This window comes from Tachypleus tridentatus, chromosome 5 (assembly GCF_004210375.1).
Source record: "Tachypleus tridentatus isolate NWPU-2018 chromosome 5, ASM421037v1, whole genome shotgun sequence".
Classification (NCBI taxonomy): Eukaryota; Metazoa; Arthropoda; class Merostomata; order Xiphosura; family Limulidae; genus Tachypleus; species Tachypleus tridentatus.
In genome coordinates this window covers 18,597,448-18,622,761 of record NC_134829.1, presented here as the reverse complement: position 1 = coordinate 18,622,761, position 25,314 = coordinate 18,597,448, and the positions used below count along the sequence as shown (strand labels likewise).

Sequence of the window (25,314 nt, the reverse complement as noted above, 5' to 3'; positions counted from 1 at the left end):
TGGTGGTTATGAAAAACTTGTATTTTGAAGTATCCAAACTGCAGTAGACCAAATCAGACAGTTCCAGAATTCAGTTTCATTTGTATGGTTTATCAAAGTTATTGTTGTTGTTTTTTAATATTTACATGTTTTTTTACATTAATTTTCAGTTGTTAACGCTGAAATAAATAAATTGAAGGAATGAGTCCTCTTCGTAAGACCTTCACTCCTCTACTTAAGACCTTCATTTCTCTATGTAAGACCTTCACTCCTCTACGTAAGACTTTCACTCCTCTATGTAAGACCTTCACTCCTCTACGTAAGACCTTCACTCCTCTATGTAAGACCTCCACTTCATCTGACACCTCTATCAATTTGCAATTAGTAACAGAAGTGAGGAGAAGAATATTTGATGAACAGAATATAGCAGGTTGGAAAGGTATGAGGCTAGTAAATGTTGACTTGCATAATCACTAATCAATGATTTTCAAGTGTGTGAATGAACTTAAACAATAAAAGTAATCTCTCATTATTCCAAACAAAAGTATGGTTCTAGTTTCCTGATCATTCTGATTTTTTACAACTGACCTGAAAACACCTTAAGTATTTTTCTTCCCTTTAAGACAAAAAAAAAACATTTTACACTAGCTTAGTAGTATCTGACATAAAAAAAAATAATCCCTACCTATCTACCTACTTTTTATTTGGATTGGAAACCAGAGCCACACACTCACACACACACACATTGATTTAAGACTAGGGAGAATGATATTTCTTTTCTTTATGGATTGAAGATTACAGAGAAGTTCAGAATTTTTTATAATAATACATTAAGGAGGCTGTACCTTATGTCAATTTAGTTTAAACATATTATTATGGATGATTAAAATATTAAAAGTTGAAGTTCATATCATATTTACCAACATCTCATTAATGCATTTTTTATTGTGTTGTTACCATATTGAGCTGGTCAAATGCTGAAAACTGTCTTTGCAGTTGCAGTGAGTACTAGGTAATGGACACTGTTAACTTGCTAGTTAGCTAAGAAATGTATAGGCTTAAAGAAGCAGTGTTTTATACTTAAATAAATTTCTAAAACTATGAATTTGATTTATTATATCCATTTCTTGAATTGTATGAAAAATATCTTCTTCAACCCTTGTAAAGTTTTACCTGTTACAAAATACATTAAAATAAAATTACGAATATCATCATCTCTGTTAACGCAAGTGAAAACATTCTAAATTGTAAATACTGCAGTAATAAGAGTTATTTTAATAATTGCAGCTGATCAGATTTGTTCTGTTCTAAAACTTACGAATAATTATTCAGCAAACAAGAGTTCATATTTATGCAAACATGCACATATATACTTGTGGTGTCTTTCATTTGTATACTTTTTAAAGATTAATCAAGGTAAACCAGTTTTCACAGCTTAATCTTGTGTATACACTGTTCTGATTTCTTTTATGTACTGTACTATTTAAGAGTTAACCATACACTTATGGACATTCTTATTTTAAATGACCTTATAATTCACATTACAACATTTTTACAGTTACATTCCAAACTTAATAAAACAACTTTATTATCAGTGGATGTTGATACATTTTACATAAAAGTTTAGTTTATAATTTGAAATTTAACATACAAGTTTTACTTTATTAATTTTAAATAGAAATATTTTAGAAAATTTTCACTCTTTGTCATGTCTGCTATCTGAACTCATCCATTTAAATATAGATATTGTAACTTCAACAGTAAAGCTTATTTAGTGCCAAGCCAAGTAAAACAAAACCATTAACAAGGAAGAATATAATATGTGAACCTCTAATCTTCTAGATTTACTGAGATAAGAGAAAATTTGTCAAATTTACCAGGGAATCACCTCTCCTCTTTTCATACATTTTCAAACCATTATTTACTCATACCAATTTATCTGCTGGATATATTTATAAGCAACAGAAAGATCGTACTGCAATATATAGGAATTTTAAGTTTTTTATTTAATTAATGTAGAAAGGGATGATAGTTTGCAAAGAAAGTTTGATAAGTTGAGAAAAATCATTGCTCTGAGCAATAATAGAAATTTTTAATCTAGTTATAACTTAGTTAGAAAGTGAGAAAACTTAAAGTTAGTTTGGAATGTTTTATTTTAGTGATCTGTATATTTATTGTGTTCTAAATTCATATATTTGAATGTGCATGAATTATTTTTGTGGAAAATCAGTGCAAAGAGTAACTGAAGCATGTTTCTGAAGTACAAAATCCCTCATGCCTAAAATTTATCTCAAGAAATGCAACTTGCCTTTCTGTGCCACTGAGAGCTATTACCACTTGCACAACTGCTGTGTAATTTTTACACAGTCTTTCCTGTGTTGATATGTGTTTTTCTTATACTTTTTGAGATACTAATTGCCTTTATTGACTGCTTTTGTTTTTTTAGTGCTATATTGCTTTTGCACTTTTATTCCAACTACCTGATTTCCAATTCATTTTCTCTAGCCACCACATTTCTGCTTTAGACTACTCTTAGCAACATATACTTAGTAAAATGTAAATAGATATTGAAAAAAAAATCCTTGAGATCCATACGTTTTTCCTTTTTCTTAGATAATTTTCTCCACCTTACTCAGTGGTGAGAGGAGGCAAATATCTGTTTGTGGACCTGATATAAAAATGACCCTTTAGCTCCCTTTGTGGAATATGTGGTTGCACGTTCATGACTGAGATATATTCCATGATCAGGTACATTCAATATCATGGATTACCTAATTCCAACATCCTTGTTAAGCTGTAATGAAACTTGGTGTAACAACAAGTTAATTGCTATTCTCTCTTTTAATTCATGCATTTAGTGGTTGTTTTGTGCATCTACTTCTTTACAGCCCTCTGTTGTTATGGCTCACTCAAATCAACATAACTTGTGGTATACCTCTCAACCTTTTGGCCTTACTTGAACCTTTACATCAGTGCCTTTCTTTTTGGTTTGGGAGTGATGGTTCTCAATACCACAACTGTCTCTAAAATCTGATCAGGCATTTTTGCTTATCAGCGTCATAGAGATGACTATGGCTTTTGGGCTTGCTCTCTTCTTCTGACACAGTTGTCCTGTCATCATCGGCTAATTAACGTAGGCAACTCTATGGTTATTACTTTATTCAACTGCCAGGGAGGTTCCCATTTTTGGGACTTGTGCTTTCTCAAACTGGACTTTCTTTTTTGGGCCTATGATAATCATGTGCTTTTTACAGTGGTCGTGTCTCTGTGGTTTGTTACTTTTACCACAGTGGGATTCATGCTTTGGTTTTTCATTACATTTGTTCCCATTTCAAAACTTCTTCAAATGATGTTGTTGCAAATCCCACTTTGGATGTCAGTTGTCAGTTTTCACAATTGGATATCATTTATTCATCTTCACATGTGGGACTTGTATGGGATTCTTCCACAGATTAGCCCATTTTTTGTCTCACTCTTGTTGTCTACTTTTACTATATTAGTTTACATAGGTTGTGTTAAACTTACCCTCTTTAACAAGCTCATTGTATTCCTCATACTTCCTGTTTCTTTACCTAGCTGTTCATTTATTTAAGGCTTGTCTGTTTTGACTAAAGCATGTTACCATAGAACATTGTCCACCAACTTCACTTATTGCTAGGCAATAACTGCTTCCTTTTGACTCCTTCCAATGTATAATTGTTCTTTGGGCTCTTGTCTGCCCCCTTTTTGAGCCATTGGCTTTCTGTTCTTTGAATCATTTTTCCCTAAAGGTTTATTATCTCCTTTTTCTTCCTTGTGGTTATCATCCTTCAGACATTTACATTTTATTCACCTCAAGTACTCTATATCATAAGGACTAGTTGATGTTTCCAGTTTGCTTCTTTCTTCAGAAGACTTGATCTACCCATGAAAGCAATAGAATGTTTTCTACCATCTATAACCTTTCTATTTTATTGTTGTGTGATCCAGACTGTCTTTTGTGTTCTCTGTGGATTGTCTTGTTCAGATTCCCCCTTTTCATGGAAACCTCTATTATCTATAACTTTGGACCTGTCTCTTTCAACTTTAACAAGTTTTGTTTGGCAACTCATCCATCACGTATTATTCATCACATATCTCATACTTATTATCGCATCACATATTATTCTTTGGGTGAGTTTGACTGTAGGCTTTTGTGAATCTCCTCCCACAGTTTCAGCAGCATGTTAGAGTCTCTTTTAACACATTTCATTGCAGGCCTTTGGAGATCTTACATTTTGGTATGTTGAATACACATAAAAGACACTTGCCTACAATTGCTTACCTTATTGAATAGTTTCTTATGCTTCTGGTTTTTTACATTCTTCTGGTTACCAAACTGCATTGTACCGAGAGGCACGAGTGTGGTGAATTTTACCCATCATATTTTTCAGCCATCTCTATAGAAATTCATGTCTCATGGCCCATTCATGTGTGTACCATGACGTGTGCAACATTTCAGCATACACCAAGTTCCTTCAGAAAATAAACAACATTGAACAAGTGGAAAAAATTTTTCATCAAATTAAATATTAGAAAAGAACTACACCCTGTGTTCCTTATGCTTGATATCTTCTGAACTGCCAGGGAATGACTTAAAAGGAATGCTTACCTAAGATCCCTGGAAGTGTAATACAGTACACCCCATTATGATATCTCTCAAATAATACCTGAGTGGTATGTCAAGTCAGATTGAACTTGTGTTTGTTTAGGGACATAGGGGGAGGAAACCTTTCCTCCATCCACCTATTGTTACAGTAACTATCTTGTATATTTAACCAAGATAGAACAACCTAACACTAGTCACATCACACATTCTCACATTCAACCCACCTTTGTGATAAGTTACCATTTACACTACATTCACCAGATATACTTTACAGTGAATCTCTTTCTGATGTAAGTGTAATATGTGATGAAATAAATAACAAAAAATTAGTTGAAAAGTACTCCCCATTTGAGAGGGATGTGGTCTTTCATTTGGTGTTTTTCCACTGTGCTGTATCATAGAAGTAAAAAATTATGGGCTTTCTCTTTCTGTTGCTCTTTCATAAAAGTACTCATCTTTGTAGTTGATAAGAATCTGCCTTCCTACCATTTTCATTGCAGGATTCAAGCTCTTACCAGTACAAAGGAGTAAGTAGCATTTTTGAAGTTAACATTTTCCACGCTTGAAAATGTATATAAAATACTTACCTCTTTTTGCACCATCTTTCCACTCTTCCTTTCCACATTTGGTGCATTTTCTTTGTCTCATCAAAAATGAGCCTATAATCACAGTCAGATGTTAATTTATGGTATGTTTATCAATTGTAAATTAGTAGCTTTCACGTATACTTCTGAATATATACTGTGTTGTAGGGCTTAAGATTCTTGTGCAGTAGGTGTCTGTGACTTGTTGGCAGTAAACATGAAAAATATATATAAACAGCACCCATTTAACTTGTTTTCAAAATAATATATATGTATATTCTGAATAAGTTAAATGCATGTACAACAAATTTTTTATACTACAGATGATTATAGGCATATAATAAATACTATATAGTTCTTTTATTCTTGTCAAAAATCCACTTAGGTTTATTCAGTTGCTTTAAAATTTCAGTTCACAAGCCAAACTATTTTTCTGTATTACTGTTGTCTAACTATCCAAACATAGTTCACTTATGTTTCATCTCTGCCACAGTAGTACTCTATGCTTCTAATATTGCCTGTTCCTTTTTCATACTTGGGCCAACTTCAAATAAACATCTGCTTTTTGTCAAAGCCCATGTAGGCAGGTTCAATTACTTTAGAACATTCTTTGAAGACATAAACTATTCTTCTTCTGTCTTTCAATACTGTTAGTCTCACTCATATATGTCATCTGTTAAACCTACATTAAATGTTAGATCTTTCTTCTCTGTCTAAACACCTCTTTTACATGACTTTACTTTGTTCTTTGTCTGCTTTTCCTGCTCATATCACACTATTTCTATGTTTATTACTTAATTGTCCATTCGCTATATCTTAGACAACAATAATTTCATGTGACATTTGATAATCTCAACATCAATGAGTTACAAACACAATGTACAACTCTTACCTATTTATGTAACTACATTTGTCATAACATGTATTTTAAAATCATTGCTTCTGACTTTCTTGTTATGAACAGAACTAAATAATCATAAACTATTAAATCACAAAATAAATAAATTATTAATATCTACACTAAACAGTCTTTTATACTATGAATGTCATGTGCTAATGCTTACAGAGATTGCAGCACATGGATTTCATGTCACCCTCTTGTTGGTGAATGGGTAAATTACATTGATGAATACATCAAAGGTCGTGCAATATCTGTGAACATGTAGGCAAGGATGTTTGTTCAAAACTTGTGTTATATGCAGGTAATTCCATGGTAATAACTCTTAGTGGTGCAGAATGATAATTATCTATCTTAAATGTAGTTTCAGCTACAGAAACAAAAGTAACTAAAATGGAAAAATTAGAATCTTATTACTTCAGATGATGAGAGGTAAATAAACAAAAATAAATTGAAATATTTCACAAAGTCATGTGATAGAGAAGCACACAGTATGAGTGTGATATGTTGTAATCTGATCATTTGCCTACTCTGAGTTCTCCCACTCTTCACATCAGGGAGGTTTTGAAATATGGCAGTAATACTATAAAATTAAAAGAAAGCTGAGGCTGTTCAGGCAACTAATTCTAATTATCTGTTGCAATAGACATTCATCCTTTAGCAGGAAAGCTACTATTTCTCAACTTTTCATTTCATTATACATCGATAATTTTGCTACAATTAGCGTTAGGGTGAAGAAAATAAGATATAAAGTTTCGTAAAGAAAAAACTTTGGTTATTTATTTAGGGGGTTTTGTAGTAGGTTATGCAAGTGAAATTATAAAATTATAAGATGAAAAGAAGTATTCTTTCTGTTATCATGAAATCCACTTACTGGTTCAGTCATGATCTCTAAATTTACAGAAAAATCTTTGGTAAAAATACTGTTAAAGTGTCTTTTTTTTTGTGTACAGCACATTCATAAAATTTATTAAAAGCTTGCAAAGATTTCTGAAGATTTATTCATTATACTCGTTACATTCAGAGTTATAATATGTGTGACCACATGGTTATGTAGAGGTTACAATGTCAGTGACATTGACCAGTTCCTTATGCTTGGGGTTAAGCAAAGTAATCTAGGTTCACAGGCTAATGTATTCAGTACACTATACTGGTTTCTTTCGCTTACATATGATTAATCAAGCTGACATGCCCCATAAAATATGTTTTATGCATGTACGTGTTACACTGACGTTTCCACTTCTTCAAAAATAAAATTTTGAATTTTTCAAAAATTGTGATTTTGACATTTGAATTTTTTTAAACTCCAAAGAGGTAGGATTCTTCCTTATCTAAAAGAAGAGTGTACTGGAACTTTAGTTACCATATTACCATTTAAAAAAGTTGATGGATGGGTAGCATAATTGTTGTATCTCCTGAACCTTTTCAGTTGGGAGTGTGACAAAATTGTTTTAACTTCTATTATCTCTGTCTCTTAACTACAACAAAATGAAATTTAAAATATCTTCAGTTTTCTCCTCGCACATGAAATAATTTTCTAAATTCCATGGGATGTCTTCCACAGTTTCAGGACTGTTACAAAGCTTTTTGAAGACCTAGAAGAATTATCCATGTGTGATAGTGGTGTTAGTAAAATGCACTGTCTATAAAACATTTACAAAATGACCTTGAATTATATCAATTGATAATGTGGTTTTTCTCTTCTTTATTTCAGATAATTACGATCAACGAGATGTTGAGAGGCTGAAACAAGACAATTGGTATTGTGCCAGGTTTATCAAGCATCAAAAAGAAGCCATTGAAGATAGTCTAAACATGATAAGAGATACAATGAAATGGAGGAAGGAGATGGGGATAAATGGTAAAGCTGGAAATATATTGTTTTGTAACTGAACTTTTATTTGTATGTTAGAGAGATGTGAAAACACATCTCGTACATTGAACTTTACACTACTAATAATTATATTAGTCTAATGAGAAGATATTATTCTTAAGCTATTGAATTTGATGAGTCTTTAGAACTTAAACTATTACTTATATAGGGTTTCACCAGCTTATTAGAAACTATAACCATTCAGACTTTGACCTAAGCTGTAGATGCAAATTAACTTGTTCACGTGATGTGTGTCTTTTGATTCTTATAGCACCAAACATAACTATTATAAGCACATTTGTTGTCAGTCAAAGATATTTTAGTGTTTAAAAGGGGCATGATAGTGGGTACGTATTTATCAGATGCCACAATGGCCAAAACAGTTTATTAGGTTTGTGTTTATCAACAATGGGAAAGGTTAAGTAAAATGTCTGATGCAAAGGGAAAATTGTAATGAAAGATAAGAAAAGGGCAGTTAGACGTGTAGGTAAAGTACAATGTCATCAAACGATATAAGCACAAACAGACATTCAGTGCAGTGCAATCCACATTCATTTTTTAGTTTTATTTTGTGAAGTACATTTGCAACAAATAGATTATGGCAGAAAGAACGAAACCATTGCATAAAACACTGGGCTCAGTTGAAAACTACAAATAACAAAACCTTGAGTAGTGTAGGGAGTATAGACATTGGACTGAAAGGGCTGGTGAATCTGTGATGGAGTCCTGTTAATGAAGCTTTATGCATTTTTACAAAATGGTCCTACCTCCTCTTATCAAAAGCCATCTTGATCCTGGTTTGCCCTTGAAGCATTGCTAAAAAAACTTTTGGAACATTGCATCAGTCTTTATACCCTATTAGTTTTGTGTTATTTTGGAAGATGCTGATTACATGACTACCCTTCACAAATCATATTGCATCATCTATACAAGTTCAGCAAGTGCCCTCTACTATTCTAGAATGATCCTCATTTTCTCAGTGGGCATTCTACAGGGTTTTCGGAATGTCACTGTGAACTTATATATTTATTAACAGACAAAACTGCACAGTGGCTTTCCGAACACCCTGTAGTTTATAGATGTGTGTTTAAACAACGTTCTCTCCATGTGATTACAAAACTTTGATTATGCTTGATTACAAATTTATACAGCTTCAACTTCATGTTTCGTTTTGTGTTTGATTACCATTCTTTCTGCTTGTTTATTTTGTGAATATTTGTTTTCCAAATTCCAGTTTATTCATATGAATTTGAGATTTGATATGGCAGATGATGAAAGTCTTGCAAAAGTTGGCAGTTGTTCTAACTTGAATCCTCAAATCTCAGAGTCAGTGATATCTGTTGGGAAAGCACAGAATTCAGTCCATGGAGAAGTTGTATGTTATATTCAGCCAGTGATTTCTTCCTTCTGCATTATGAGTTTTTGTAGGGAAGGATGTCAGTAGTCAGTACTGAGAGGAAATTTATTTTTACTGCACCTTCCACTCATTATCCTACCTCCATTTAATCTTGTGGGTTAGATATTGTACTTTTTCCCAGTAAATCTGTGTTGGATTTTTTTTTTTGTGTATTTCTCATTCCCAATAGTTATACTCATATTTATTGAATTTTTTTAGCTTGTGCATATTAATTTAATTCCTTTGTGTTATAAATTTGGTCTTTCATGTATTCTGTGCTCAGTATCTGATATGCTAGATTTTAATAATTCTTTTACCATCTACATTTAGTTTAATTTTTGGTGTGTTTTACAATATATGGGTTTTACAAGATAGTGTGTTAGTTCATTTATTCTTCCTTTCACTATTTATATACGTTTGTAAATTTTTTTATTTATTTCTTACTATTAGTTACATCTAATTGGGTATTATATTTGAGTAAATTTTCTTAATGTTAACTGGTTGCATTTACGTTCTCTTCTTCTTCAGGGTAGCTCTTACTTTGACATCCTTTGTTTTATTGGTTCTTTGAGTGGACTTATAAGTTCGAAATTTATGTCTTTAATATTCTATTTTCTATTAGTGGTTTTGTATTCCAAGTATGGTTTTCTGTTTTAGGGTAAATTTCATAGTTTGACAAGTTCGTTATTTTTATGTTCTTAGGAGACTACACATTTCTAAATTTTATTAGTTCCTTCATGGTGATAACCTTTGTACCTCTTTAAGTCATCTTGCCTAGCCTGTTCAAGACCTACAAAGCATAGGGACTGTTGAACAGGTGGTACCCACTCATCTGGGATTTATCTCCATTAATTGTTGCCCCTCAAAAGATGGAAGCGCTGAGACCTGTCATAAATGTATCTTAGTTGAACTCTTTTCTGGAGCCTCCTCACTTCACAATATTTTCATTTTTTTTACCCAGATCATTATGGATGTTTGACTTCATATTCCTATTGCTCCATTGTCACTTTTTTTTTTCACTTTGTTTACATGGGTTATATCTTAAAGTTTGAGGTGCAGCCCTTTGGTCTTTCTTCAACTCCTTGTGTTTAATTGAGTGGAATGGTCTGTTGTCCATAATTTTTACTCGTTGGGTCTTCATACATTCCTTTTTATGGGCATTGGCTCCTGTTTATATTTTCCTATTTCTAGTTGGTAGTTGTAAGTCATACCTACTTTCTTCTTCAGGAAACGTATTTGGTGGGGTTTTCTGATTCAGTTGGACAGGTCTATTCTTAACCTGACTCAGTTCTTTATTTCATAAGGCTGTTTCTTAAATTCCCATCTTTGTCGGGCTTACCGTTCTCTACTTTGTCTCAATGATACGGAGCAGGCAGTCCCGATGGCCTACCTTCTTCTTTTCTCATTGCATGAGGGTCCTATCTCTTTAGGGAATTTAGGCTTCCTTGGAAGCTCTCATTCTCTTGGGCCAAGCTCACGTGCATTTCCTCAATGCTCCTCAAACCAATGGAACTTCTTCCATGAATCCTTGGATCATCCCAAGGAACAGGGTACTTGCTTGGTGACTCAACAGGAAACTAATTACAGTGGGTGTTCCTGTTCCTCCACCTTTTTCAGGATCTGATCTATTTACTGATGCTTCCTTTCTGAGCTTTCTTTGATTCCCAAGAGATTTAAGGTTGATGATCCATGGAGTAAGCTGCCTTCTGTTTTTATTATTCTGGAACTTTTAGCGGTTAGTTGGGCTTTGCACTGTTTTTTTCCATTCCCGAGAGATTGAATGGCTGGCCATGACTCATTCCATCTATCCAACCGTTGTTGGCTATATCACCAAGCAATGAGGTAGGGAACCAAATTCAAATCTCTTTGTTTTCAGACTGTGGATCTTCTTTACCTCCCTCATGATCACTACTTTGCAATCTTGGAGTGTCATATTCACAGTGTTATGTACCTGATGGCCAATTGCTTATCTTGACCCAACCATTTTCTCCCCACATAGAATACAGAATCATGGGCACCAGTTGTACTGTCTGGTGTGTCATTCCTTCACACTCTCCAATATATTTTTCCCTTTTTTTCTGGTGGAGCATGTGAGTTCTTATCTCTTCCAATTCCCAATTTCTGAAGTAGTGAACTGTGAAAATTTCCTCTTGAATGGGTTTTGAAAAATAAAACTTTCTAGCCCTTAGGTACCCACATGATGTGAAGAAGGCTATAGTTGCTATAACTGTTGTGACACTAGACAACGAATTATACAATAATATTCAGTATCAAGTGTGCTTCCGCTGAATTTTTTACCTCTGGCAGCCTACACTCATTGGTATTTGTATGTTATACAAGAGGCTTCCCTAGATGTTTTTGCTGAAGCAGACTACATTTGGTCTAATCTTATGTATCAAAGGCTCTTAATCTTATACAACACATCTTCCCTGATTCATTGCTGTATGTCTCTTTACTGAATGTTTTGATTCCTGCCTATTCAGTTCCACCTGTTTTGTGTTACTCTGTTGATTACTGGTCAAAGAGAATACCTATTCCAGAAGTGTGCTTTACTTTTATATTCTTGCACACATATTCTTTCAGTGTGGTAACTTTCTATGAATATCGCTGCATCTTCACCATCCCTTTTATATTTGCACTGTAGGACTACAACTTTGGGTGAGATGAGGTAAGATTATTTCAGAAGTTGGTGTTTTCTCACACTGAAAATGTATTTTCAAAAGGTACTTACCTCATATTGCACCATTTCTCCCCACTGATATGCCATTGTTTTGTACTTGCCTAAAAAAATGACACAGTAAAATTGTTGTAAGGTAGTCACACAGCATATGTTCTGAAATGGTGCAAAAGTGGTGGCTAAGAAGACTAATGCACTGTAGAAATTCTTTTTAGTAGTAGTTGGAGAGCAGAGAAAAATTGAGATGGTTTTGGGTGAGTGGTGGTAAATGCCTATCAGAACTTTATATTCAGTGCAAGATAAGATTAACTTTGGCACAGGTTAGAGAAAATTAGAATAATTTACCCTCTTCCCTTGCATGATCTTAGCTGTTAAGGCTTCTAATGGTTATGGTTTAGAGCATATTTTTTGTTTCTAAAAGGAAGAATGAATGCTACAGCTTATGTTAACATCATTTGTGACAAAGGCATTCAGAAATGGGGAGAGCTTCTTCTCAGTTGGCAGTGGTTTTATTCATCTTGCCTAATTTGTACATGTGTGGTTCAAGCAACATTGTGGAGACTTGACACATATTCCTAAATCTTATTTCTATTGAGCATCTGTGGGGTGAACTTGAAACACATTCATAATCACTAAGCTATGTCTATCTTGCCCCATGAATTGTTATAATATTAATTATTAAAAAGAGGAAACCCTCAGAACTCTTTGTGAATTCTCTTCTGTCATATCATGGGTCTTAGTTGAATAAATAATGGTCCAATTCATTAGATATTGTTTCTAATAAAGTGGTTAAGTCTAGTATGTGTATTTGATTATAATAAGTTTCCAAAAATTTAAAGTTTTAAGAATTCTCAACTATTGTACAGAAGATCCTTTTTACAAATAACAACACTCAGAATCATTTGGAAAACTTTTTTTTCCCTCTATTTACCAATGTATTAAGTTTTGATGGGAGTTCTGATGTTGTTTTTTGGGGGAAAGCAGATTTTAACTCTCAGAAAGACTTTGATAAGGTCTATGATTTGAGACTAATAGAATAGATGAGTTAAACTTTATAGAAGATACCCTTTGTAGAAAAAAGTAGAAGGTAATGACAATGATTGGGAAAATAGTGATAATATTTCCTTATGGTTATATTCCAGTGGCTTCGTTGTTTTTGTAGTGTGTAACTACAGTTTGAATATTTACTTCAGCTATCATATTTCTAAATTTGCTGGCGACACTTAAATGCTTTGAAACGTTATTTGTTAAGAACATCTTTAATTCAAAAGGATAGTAAGAATTTTAACAAGTAGTACAATTGTACAAAATGGGTTTCAATATTTAAAAAATATGAAGATATGTACTTGAGGTATGGAAATTCCAAACAAATGTAGTAAATTTTTAAGGAAGCATAAATATTGAAAAGAAAAAAAAGGAGTGATGTATGGTTACCAATAGATGACTAAAACCTATGTTTTTTGTTTAAAAACTATTATAGTTTATGAATAGAAGACTTAATTGAAGGGAAAGAAGTCATAAATGATTTACTGATTTATGAGAGATCAAAAACTACTGAAAGGAACCCAAATAAATAAAAAAGAATGTACAGTATGGTTTAGACATCACCTTTGAAAGGTCCAAGTATTAGTTTATATAGTGCAAATGAACAAGATGAAAAATATTTACATTTATTAAGTAAATGCAACAACACAGCAATTTTACATGGAAACATGTGAGATTAGGTGGAAATTTCAAGGCCAGTGATGAGCAAAAAAGGTCACATATAGAGAACAGAACTGAATTGGAAAACCTGTGTGAGTATCTATTAGCAATACATTTCCAATGTTTAAAAAGGTTGACTTCAAAATCAACATGAGTTGGTTGGAAACTGTAAGAAGATGAATAACTGGAATTAGATACAATGAAAGAGAGGAGCATCACTAGATAACTTGGTGTTATTGTACACCACTAAGGTGTAAGTTATGAATATTAAATAGATGCACAAACACACACAAAACATACATGTTAATAATAAACATGCAGGATAAGAACTTAAGTTCACCATGTGTTGAGGAACAGAAGTTTTCAACATTCACAAAAGAATGAAATGAAAATATCATGTCTTAGAATGTAATTCAAACGTGCACAAAATAAAATGTATAGTACTGAAATTGTCATCATACCTTTCAAGCCTTGAGTGGTGTATAACTGTTTACTAACATTCAAAAAACAACTGAAGATAGTCTGTCTCTTCAGTTATTTGCCTGTGAGTTAGAATGTGCTGTTTAAGAACAGATAAACAGATATGAAATTATTGGAGCACTAGGTTCAGGTATAAGGACCTATAATGTCCTGAACTTCACATTAACTGTATGTGGCAGAATTTTCTATGTGGGGTGGTATTTTTTACAGTAGGTGCCTGTAACTTGTTGGCAATAAATTTGAACAACAAACAGGCAGCATACAGTCCACTTGTTTTTAAATAATATATTTGAAACAAGTCAAATGTATATACAAAAATTCTTTACAGAGTCAAACCTCCAAGACTAATTATTTTTTCTATCTCAGTTGTTATAACACAACAGCAAAGCACACTATATGAATCACCCATTAAGACTTGTCACTAACACACTGGATAACTTCATATACGAGGTCTGTTCAAAATATACGCGGATTGACATCATAAAACAAAATGTACTTTATTTAGAAGTTACAGGTCTGGGACCCCTTCAAAGTACTCTCCTCCCCAACGCACACACTTATCCCAACGGTGTTTCCACTTGTTGAAACAGTCCTGGTACGCTTCTTTTGTAATGTCCTCCAGCTCCTTCGTCGCATTTGCCTTAATCTCGGGAATCGTCTCAAATCTTCTTCCTTTCAAGGGTCTTTTGAGTTTGGGGAACAAGAAAAAATCGTAAGGAGCAAGGTCAGGTGAGTAGGGGGGGTGGGGAAGAACAGTGATCGAGTGTTTGGCCAAAAAACTCACGAGTTCTGAGGGCTGAATTTCGCAGCAACGCGGTGCATCTTCAATTTTTCGGTGAAAATCTCGTAACAAGATCCAACTGATATCCCACACTCTTCAGCAAGTTCCCTGACAGTCAGACGTCGATTTGCCCGCACCAGGGTGTTGATTTTGTCGACGTGGAGTCGTCAGTTGACGTGGAAGGACATCCAGGACGCTCATCATCTTCAATGGACTGTCAACCATCCTTAAAACATTCATGCCACTTGAAACATGCCGTACGCTTCATAGCAACATCACCGTAAGTCGTGTTAAGCATAGCAAAAGTTTCAGTCGCAGATTTTCCAAGTTTAACACAAAATTTCACAGCAAGTCATTGCTCCTTCAGATCATTCATTCTGAAATCCGCCAAACGAAAAAATCGCACTTCACTTAAAACCGCGTAGCTAATACACAAATGAAGATATCTGCAATCGGAAAATGGCGTCGTAATCAGCTGATCTGTGCGAACCTAGCGACACCAAGCGGATTTCCAACTGGAGCCGCGCAATTCAAACAGTCCGCGTATTTTTGAACAGCCCTCGTATTCTTTCATAAGTAACTTCTTTTTTTTTTCTGACGAACATTTTCTTAATTTGTGCTCACTTTATTACCTGTTCTATAAATTGCCTGGGCTTTCAACAGACAAGGAGACACTGATGTAGCTACTCACACACAGAGAAAATGTTGGAGGTGTTGAGAAAACTAGCATCAACAATACTACAACAGTTAAACTACACACACAACCTATGACACTTACCAGATTGCATAACAAAATTTATTATAACTACTGCCTTTAAAATAATTAACTTTAAAATTCTTGATATGAAAACTAAATAATCATGAAATATTAAATTACTAAGTGAAGTAAATAATAACTCCTACACTAAACAATCTGTATTCAATTACTATAAGGTATTTTTCTTGTAATAAAATAATAAGAAAAGAATAAATAAACCACATGTAAACCTGAAGATTTTGGTATACAAATAACAGAGAAACAGAATACAAGGTACAAAAAAGTAAATAAACTGAATAATTACAGTTATATTTACAGCCTTTCTTTCCTTAAATACAAAATTTTAAAAAAATGTATCAAAGAAAATCAGACCATATAACTAAATATAATAAAAAAAACCAGGTAAGATACTGTAAATTGTAGAAAAGCTTTAGCACATATAGGCAGACTGAAGTATTCTGAAGTCACCAAGAAGTTGGTCTTTCTTGTCCTGATTTACTTACATTAGAAAGTAAAATAAATAACTTATGTTAAACTAATATAAGAAAAAGCAAGATCACGTGTTCTTATATGTATATAAAAACTGAAAATGACACTAGGTTGGAAGACAAAACTACTTTGTAACATGTCCAAATCTGATTGTTATCGTTTAAGATGACAGAAGGTTGGCAAGTTCATCAGTGAGAAGTCTTTGTCGGTGAAAAATCTTTTTTTTTTGTAATAGAATTGGAAACATACTTGTTTAGTGAAATGTTACTTTTATTTAACTATAATCCATAGGTTTTTATTATAGTACGAAAGCTTTTACCATTAAATTGTAGCTTTCCAGTTAATTTAACTTGAGGTAAAAGTCATTCAGCTTTGTTAAAGACTAGCATAAAATTTGCATTTGTAAAATAACACTTACAATCAAGTTATGTGGAATGACACTATTAACAGAAATAAAAGTTAGGACTCAAACACTGAATATTTCAGTTCAAAACCTGTTATCAGTATCAAGTTAAATCATATCATGTTTAAGGTCTATTGAATTATGGAACATCACTGAAATGTATTGGTTTGGTTATCTTCTAAAAATCGAATTTAAAATTTGCACATGGAAATTCAATACTTCATATCTAACAGCCTGATACTTAAGTACAGTTTACCATAATGTTCACCATGTAATGCAAGAGTAAAGATATCACACTGAACATCCAAACTAGGAATTCATAGTTTTTCATATATACTAGTTTTAAGAGAGAGAATATTAGTTATGTACTTAAAAAATTTAATAATTTTGCTGTTTTATAACCCATGGAAAGAACTGCAAATGAATTAAGTTGTTGTTGACCTGTTTATGTTCAACATTACTTCTTAATTTTTAATTTACTAAAAAGCTTCTTTCTGCTGAAGCGATTTCAACAGAAAACTTGAAGAATATTCTAAATAAAATGTCGATATTGGGAAAAAACCTCTGGCATCCCTTTCAACAAGATACTGTAGTATTTTCATTTGGTACATATCTTAACGTCCACCACTTCAACTTGAGATTCATCAATATTATGTTGGTTTTTCTGCCAATGGCAAAAAACTACAAGATTCTTCAATGTTGTTTATTGATTTTTCATTATTCTTTATCAATTCTTCTTCAATTTTGTGTTCTTCAGTTGAAAAAAATCCATGACTTCAAAAATTTAGCAAATTATTGACTCACCAATTCATGTGCATTTCTTCTTTTTCTGGTTTGAAATCTTGAGTATTTTTGCTCATTTTCATATAGAGCCTATTATAAAACAAGCAAAATAAAACAAGTGCTATGGCACTAGTGTCACAGATGCATCACTTGTAAATTGAATTCCAATGAGTGTGTGCACACATTATAATGCTTGACAAACGTCAATTATCAATAATGTGATTAACACACGTACAAATTCACAGAGTACCAACATGACAGCAAAGCACCCTCACTAAATCAGCACCCTAGGCATTTATCTATATTGCCTATCTTGTCACTACATCTCTGACTTGAATTAAAGTCATATAAAACTTCATAAGCAGCAATGTAAGTAACAAATGCAATTTGATTTTATGAGCAGAATAGTAATTAACTCTTATAGTTACATGTGAATGTACAAGTCGACTTAGAAATATGCAAACAACTCCTCTTAAAATAAACAGTAATATATTCATATAAGAAAGCCAATATGGCACAATTAATTACCATCTTTCTAAAGTTTTCAGCACTGACTGAAGTATGGAAATCATTTTCAAGAAAGGCAACAAACAACCTCTGATAAACGTTTATTTTATTCTACCCAATGTTTAGTTTTAGTATATTTTTATTGGTCTTTAAATGTCATAGGTTACAACACAATTTAATATTTAAGATACTCAAAAATGTATAGACTAAAACATGAGGTAGAATAAAATACATTTATCTGAAGTTTATTGTTGTTTTCCTTAAAAATGTGTTTTTTTTTCATACTTGTCCCAGCATACATGTAACTAAAAATGCAGTTTACTTGAGAAACATGTAGTTGCTATAGATGGTTATTATGTTATTGCTAGGTCATTTTTACATATTTTTATTTTTCTATTATAGATGCCTTGTATTTGCTTGTGATTAACAATGTATTTTCAGATTGGGGTTAAATATGTTGATTAAAATTGGATGTACTTTTACCAATATTGTTTTGCATGACATGGCAGGGATTAGATACTGTTGTGTATCTGTAAGTAGCTACTATGTAAAGTCTTGTGATTGTTATTTATTGTGGAGTGAATTTTAACAGCTGGGATGTGAATCTAGAGTAAGGTTAATGTTAGTCTAAATGTGCAAAGAAGTTAATGTAGTGGGTATAGGCCATAACATATACTTGATTCTATTTATTGCAAATGTAGGGAAACTAGAAGAATGGTTGTATTGTTAGGAAAGTGAATTCTAAGTGTTATTTCAGCAGGCTTAGTTCAGGAATCTGACCTAGTGCTCATCTCAGTCATGCTAAGAATGTACTTAATGGATATTTGAAGACACTTTTTATTATTTCAGCCTTTTGGAAGATTCTAAAGATTAGGCTACCAGCTAAAACAACAAGAAGATTTAAGGTTATCAAGAAGTCATCTATTAACAATTATATAGCTCTTGAACAGCTGCCTCTCTACCTGGGGGGGGGGGTTCTGTATGTGTACTTTACTTTGAAAGTTTTTAATATTTTTGAATAAGTTTTTCAAATGCAAAGTCCTTGGCAGTTATTTTCTACTCTTTTGTCTGTTTTCATTCCTGTGTGTAAATATGTAATTACCAAAGAAAAACAAAATCTCAAAATATTTTCATGATGTAAGCTGTTAATAATAGCAGCACACACAAAATGTGTACTTAAATCACATGTTAAAATATATATACCTTTGTGAACCTGACGATGACCGAAGAAGGTCGAAACGTTGTTCGCTCTTCTATGTAAAGTGTTTTCTCAGCCCAAACGAGCCGTTTTTGCATATAAATATATTGTTTGTATTTATAATCAAGATTGACAGACTAACAGAAGCATCGACTTGTATAATTAAACCATATGTACGTCATTTAGGGAAGTTCATATTTTTTATTCAAACTTTGTTGAAGTGACACTGATGTTCTGTATATACCTTCAAATCAATTTGTAAATTATTGATTGAAGCTGTATAAATAAAATTGTCACTGCAGTATGTATTTATGTGTTTGCATCTAAATGAATTGTAAAATTTTCTAATTAAATACAGATCTAAAGGTGTTATTTAATGAGATAATGTATATTAATTATATATTTATGATTTCCAATTATTTAAAACTGTATCTGACATGTTTCAATGAATAATGAGAGATTTACTTGGAAAACGTTACTGCAAAGATAATAGTAAATCAAGTATGCCATCTTCTCAGTATGTAATAAAATGTTCATTGATTCAAACCAGCACTCTTATAAATGTAAAACAATTGTTTGATTTTTTGTTCTATGTAGTGTATCCTAGACTATGCTATCATTCAGTCAAATGGCAAACAAAGTGAAAAAAAGGCAAATATTAATTTATTGGGTCTTCTAATGTTTTGTTTTATTTTATTCGCTCTCTTGTTTAACATAGGGAATATATAATTCATTAATAAGTCTTAGATCACTTGGTATGGTAAAATTTTTTACTGGATACAAAGTAAGAAAACAAATTTTGATACAGTAAACACTGCTCACAAGATCAGCTTTTCTTGTTCAGTGCTGCCCTCTATATATGAACTTTATGTATACCACAAGCCTTTCACTCCTCTCTCTGTTGAAATTACAATATCTCACCATGTTTCTCGTGTAAATCATCATGTGTCACCTCTTAAGCAACAGTAGCATGATATTGTCAAGTTACTTAACTCCCTCTACACTCCACTATCGAACCATCACTTCTCATTTGGCACAGTCTGTATTCAATTGTACTCTCTTGGTTGGCTCGTGCTTCCAATACCGCAGATAAGTTTTTTAAATATTAAGTGGTTACTTTCTGTCTTTATTTTCATTCATTCCACCAATTCATATATTAATATTTATCAATTAATTCTTGTAACTACATTTTCACTCTTGGATTTATTGTGCAGTGAATTCTGAAGTTCATGTTACCACTTTGGGAGTCACACCAGGCTTGTTTTTGACCTGATGGTGGATTTACCTGCTTTTATTCATCAGGAGATCGAATGTTACATGGGTCAACCTTTGTCCCCAGACATTGTCCAGGTTCCTCCAGGACATTGTCCAGAGTCTATACAGAAAAATGAGGACTTTGATACTCTTTTCCTATCTCCAGAGTCAGCCATTCCTTCTTATTCACAGCCTGAAAAATCATCTAAGTCTAATTTGTTCTTTACCAGTTTTGTGTCTCAGGTTTGTGGGACTTTATCCCTTTCTCCTATCTCTTACTTACCATGTTTTTTATGGTTTTTCATACCTCCTTTGATATTTGAGTACATGCTCATCAAATGACTCACAATTAAATAAAGAGATTAGCATTCTTCTTTCCTCTCCAAGGACTTCTTATCAGTTTGCTCTTTCTTATCATTGTGCAGACTATCTGTTTTTAGATCAACAATTGTTAGATTCCTTGTCACCTATTCGGATGGAGGTGTTTTTGAGTCAAATGTTGGTTTTAACTATGCTGAATATTCTCACCAATGTTTTACCCTAACCACCTTCTTATGGTGTTCTTCTTCTATTCATTTCTCTTGAGAGAAATCCTGAGGGATTTTCTGCAGATATCCTTACCTTTCTGTCCTCCACTTTAGCTCACATTGCATTTTTGGCTCTGATGTCACATACATGGTTACTTTATTATTGGGATATTAATCTTATAGGATGGGATGTAGTTTTGGCTCAGGACAGTTTATCCTCTATGTAACTTGGGGATTGATGTCTGGCATCTTTTCTGAGACGTATTTATTTTGTACAGTTTCTGAATCAATCAAGACTCAGATGAAATCTGTTCATTAACAATCCACCCGAATGATTTTTGTAGCTTGGCTGTCTTGATAACCTCATATGCCTCCTATTCTTCTTTCCTGTTCTTACATGTTCCTTATAATCAGGGGTACTTCTCATTGCTTTCCTTAATGTCCTACTTCTCCCATCCCCACTAGTACCAGTGACTACCTTGTCTGTTTGGGTTCAGTGGTTGCTTGGCTAGTCGAGTACCTTTCTCACTGGCATTGTATTCAGTTTTTTTCCCCATCTCCTGTTTATCCTTGCTTTCTTTTTCTTCCATGATCAGCTAGCATCTGTCAGAATCAGTTTGAGCATTGAATTTGCAGTAGGCAATCAAAATAGTTCTCCAGCAACGCTGGTTTTCCCTGAAAGCATTGACTCTGAGCCTGCTCCTGTGTGCCTTACCCTTACCAACATTACAAGTAATTGTGTTGCATATGAGGTAAAGCAAATTACCTTCATATCTCATTGACAATGCTACCTTTTTATTGTATTTCTCTTAAAATAAAGAAATGTAAGATGTAAGATGTAACTATAAAATGTAGACAGCTATTTATATTTCAACAGATGCTCATTTTTTTATGTCAAAAACTATGAAGATTGTTATGTAATTTGGTTCTAGAATTACATACGTGTGTGTTTAACACTTGTTTTCCTGCAGTTAAAGACAAATAATTTAGGAATATACCATGTTAAACCACCATGGGGAATAATTGAGCCAGGAGGATTTCAGAATGTTCACATTAAGCTGACTAAAGGTTGGTGTTTGTAATATGCTGTGTAACCTTGCACTTGATTGTTATGTAAGTTATGCACAATTTTATTTCTTCAAATAGAGACAGATTAAGAAATAAAGATACCCATAAAATGTAAGTTTAGTTCAAAGGTAAAGATTCTTGAATCAGAATCTAGACAACATAATAAGCAAATATGAACCTTCCTGACACTCAAGCTTTATCCAAAGTTAAAGATCTTTGAATCATAATGCAGACAATTTAAGTAAACCCAAACCTAAACAATATAAAGAACAAAGTAGATTGTCATTTAATGTTAAGATCGTATAATAAACATCTCATTCTTTCACACATTTTAGGAAAGTTAATGTTTACAAGTTGAAGGATATTCAATGAAAAGGTTTTATTTATGAAGAACAAATGAAAACTGATTTTGGGTTTATTTCACTATGTTCTAAATAAACTCATTAGTATTTGTGAATTTATCAAGTTTTTAATGAGCAAGTACAGCACTTAAAAACTCCTTGGAGGAAAATCATAATAGTTTTAAATGAAAGAGCACCTATTTGACCTTGAAACATGAGCACAAGTATAGTTTAATAGATACTTAGCCAATCACTGTTTCTCAATTTGGTTGTCATAGTATGATATAATTGCCTATATTTCAACTTAAAAAAGTTATAAGATAGTGATTAAAACACATGTTTTTCTGTTCTTTTGAACTGTATAAAGCAGTATTGCTATCAGTTCCCCAAAGATTGGCATAGACATAAACAAAGTGATAAAAACTAAGCTAAGTGATACGTTACTAGAAAGAAAAACATTTACGAACAACTTCTGCCACAGTTACACTCCTGATTCTTTCAAGACTTTCTTCATCATTATACTTCAGTTAAATTATAATATTACAGTATAATAATACAAGAAATGAGTTTTTGGTAATGAAGATAAGATTGGCTTATTTAAATCATTTTGCTTCCAACCATATCAAATATCATTTCAAGCATACTGTGTTTGTACCCTTGAAATATCAGAATAGAAAAAAAACTTTAACCCTTTCACAGCAGTTCATGGTTCATATGGCCATGTCATCGTATTTATTGACTTGCATTCAAAATTTTATTGAACTACTATTTTATAAACTTATATCAATGTGTTTGGAATTACACTGTAGATTATAAATCAAACTTTAATATTATATATCAGTTAATTTCTTAATTTGAAAGTAAACATTAGAAGAACACATAAATATATATTTTAGCTAGTCACTTAGTATGAATGTAGTACTATTTAAAATTAGATGTTTGTGATGCCAAAGTAGAAAGTCTAGTTTCATACAAATTATGAACTCAAATTACTAATATTATTAAGCTAGAATATATTAAAAGAACCTTATATTTTTTATTTTGAAAGCAAGTCAACAAACACGATGACATGGCCTTTGACCCATTGCAAAAAGAGTTAATTGACAAATAAAATCAACCAAAATAAATGTTAAAAAAGTGTATACATGTACATAAATTAATGAAAATGGATTTAAAACTTGCATTAATATAAAACCTTTTGGTTAGCAATTATAAAAAAAGTTAGGTGGCTTCTTTTTTTTTGCATGCCAGTGATCAAAGACAGTGAACTTAAAGACTGTGTTTTTTCAAATCAAAAGAAAGATAATACTAACAGTTTTGTGAATCAGAACTTTATAGGAAAGGTTACAAGAATGTAGGAAGATATAAAATAAAATTGACTCACCTGGAATGATTGACAAAATGTAACACAAAACTATATCACAGTGAAGTTCTTGTTATATGATTTGTACTTGTACTTTACAGTATTTTTTTGACAATTTTCACTGTGCCATAGCAGCTTGTAGAATGGCTCCAAGTTTTTTTTCAAGTACAAACTTTGAGTTCACAGCTCCGTCTCTTGAGCCATTTGAAATATAATTAAAGTTGTGGCTATTGAGGATTCCCTCTTGAATTTGTAAATTATTTTAGCAAAAGTTCAATAATTCTTCTGAAATGAAACTTCTATTAGTAAGTACAATTAGCTCTAATGTCATTTAATGCAAACATAATTAAAATAGCTGTGAGAGGGAAAAAAAATATGTATTTTATTTAAGCAGTCCTAAATGTTTAGATTAAACAACCAGTGCAGCATTACATACTGTTAGCTTCCATACGAAGTCAAGATTAATTGCTTAGTATTACATACATTGCTTAGTATGTAGTCAACATTGTTATAAATTTGTATAATTAATAATTTTATCAAGATTATCTATCAAACATAAAGAACAACATTGTTATCGATTTCTATAATTAGTGGTTTTATTAAGGTTATCTATCAAACATAATGAACAACTACATTGTATTAGTGGCAAGGTGATAAAGAAAATGTGGACATGACTAACCTAGATATATTTATGGTGATTTGTATATACCTGTAGATGTACATATAGGTTCTGTTTTTAGTTGTTGTTTTTCACAAGTAATGTTTTTTTACTTTACGTATAACTAGGTTTACACTGTGGACCCACAGATATAATTATTCTGGTAGCTGTCGAAGTTGAGGAAAAGGAACCAAAAATAGCACAAGTAAACAGCATTTGGGAAAAGAGTTCTCCCCAAAATATTTTGAAACATAAGTAAGTGGAAGACACAATAATATTATAGCTTTTCAAATAGGTATAGTTTCTGCCAGTATACATCCATGAAACTTTAATGATAAATAATAAAATTAGCAGCATATCCCTGTTTAATCTCATTAGAACAGTCACTCTCTTCACATATTCTGCTGTGTGTTTAGCTCCCAGTTCATTTTCATTGATTACAAACTTAATAATTTTATCAGGCAAGATGTGTTGTAAAGTTTCATTGCATTGTGAGGAAGTATATTTTTGTAAACTCTCTCTATATATAATTTTATCCTGCTTGATTAATCTACATTGTCTTATAAGATAGAGCTGACTAAGGCAGTTCTTTATTCCTGGAAATTCCAATTGTCTCTTTCCAAGATGGAAAAGCCAACTGATATATAAAGAAAAATAAATTCAAAATATTTCTTCATTGTTTCCCAGGTTCAAATGTGTCAATTTTGGATTTATGTCAGAAGACACAGTAGATAGGCTCATACAAGACAAGATGAAAGCTATACACGAAGAGGTAAGTACCTTTATTAGTATTGGCTTCTGACTTTGGTTTTGAGAAATGTACAGCAAATTTACAGGTTATTTTCATGTTTCAACTTTAATGCCATTTTCTTCTCCACTTCTATGGCATTAATTACAAAAAAAGACAGTTGATCAATATAAATCTTTTTCTCTCCAGGGACAGGCGCATTCTCATTACAATTCTTAG

General features: G+C 32.5%; 1 protein-coding gene across 1 annotated transcript; it reads left to right on the top strand.

The window, feature by feature from the left end:
* Positions 1–180: 180 nt before the first annotated feature.
* LOC143251280 (uncharacterized) lies at positions 181–25,314 on the top strand. The gene is made up of 10 exons (XM_076502718.1): positions 181–418; positions 7,803–7,949; positions 9,230–9,336; positions 19,734–19,787; positions 20,439–20,633; positions 21,514–21,669; positions 21,889–21,985; positions 24,476–24,602; positions 25,035–25,119; positions 25,285–25,314. The coding sequence occupies exons 1-10, from the start codon at positions 181–183 to the stop codon at positions 25,312–25,314; spliced, it is 1,236 nt and encodes a 411-aa protein (XP_076358833.1).

Bases quoted from the DNA above. Each gene is read 5' to 3' on its own strand.
- LOC143251280 (XM_076502718.1), top strand. From the start codon at position 181: ATGAGTCCTCTTCGTAAGACCTTCACTCCTCTACTTAAGACCTTCATT. The intron at 7,950-9,229 runs GTAAAGCTGGAA...TTGATATGGCAG, and splicing joins GAAGGAGATGGGGATAAATG to ATGATGAAAGTCTTGCAAAA. The intron at 25,120-25,284 runs GTAAGTACCTTT...TTTTCTCTCCAG, and splicing joins TGAAAGCTATACACGAAGAG to GGACAGGCGCATTCTCATTA.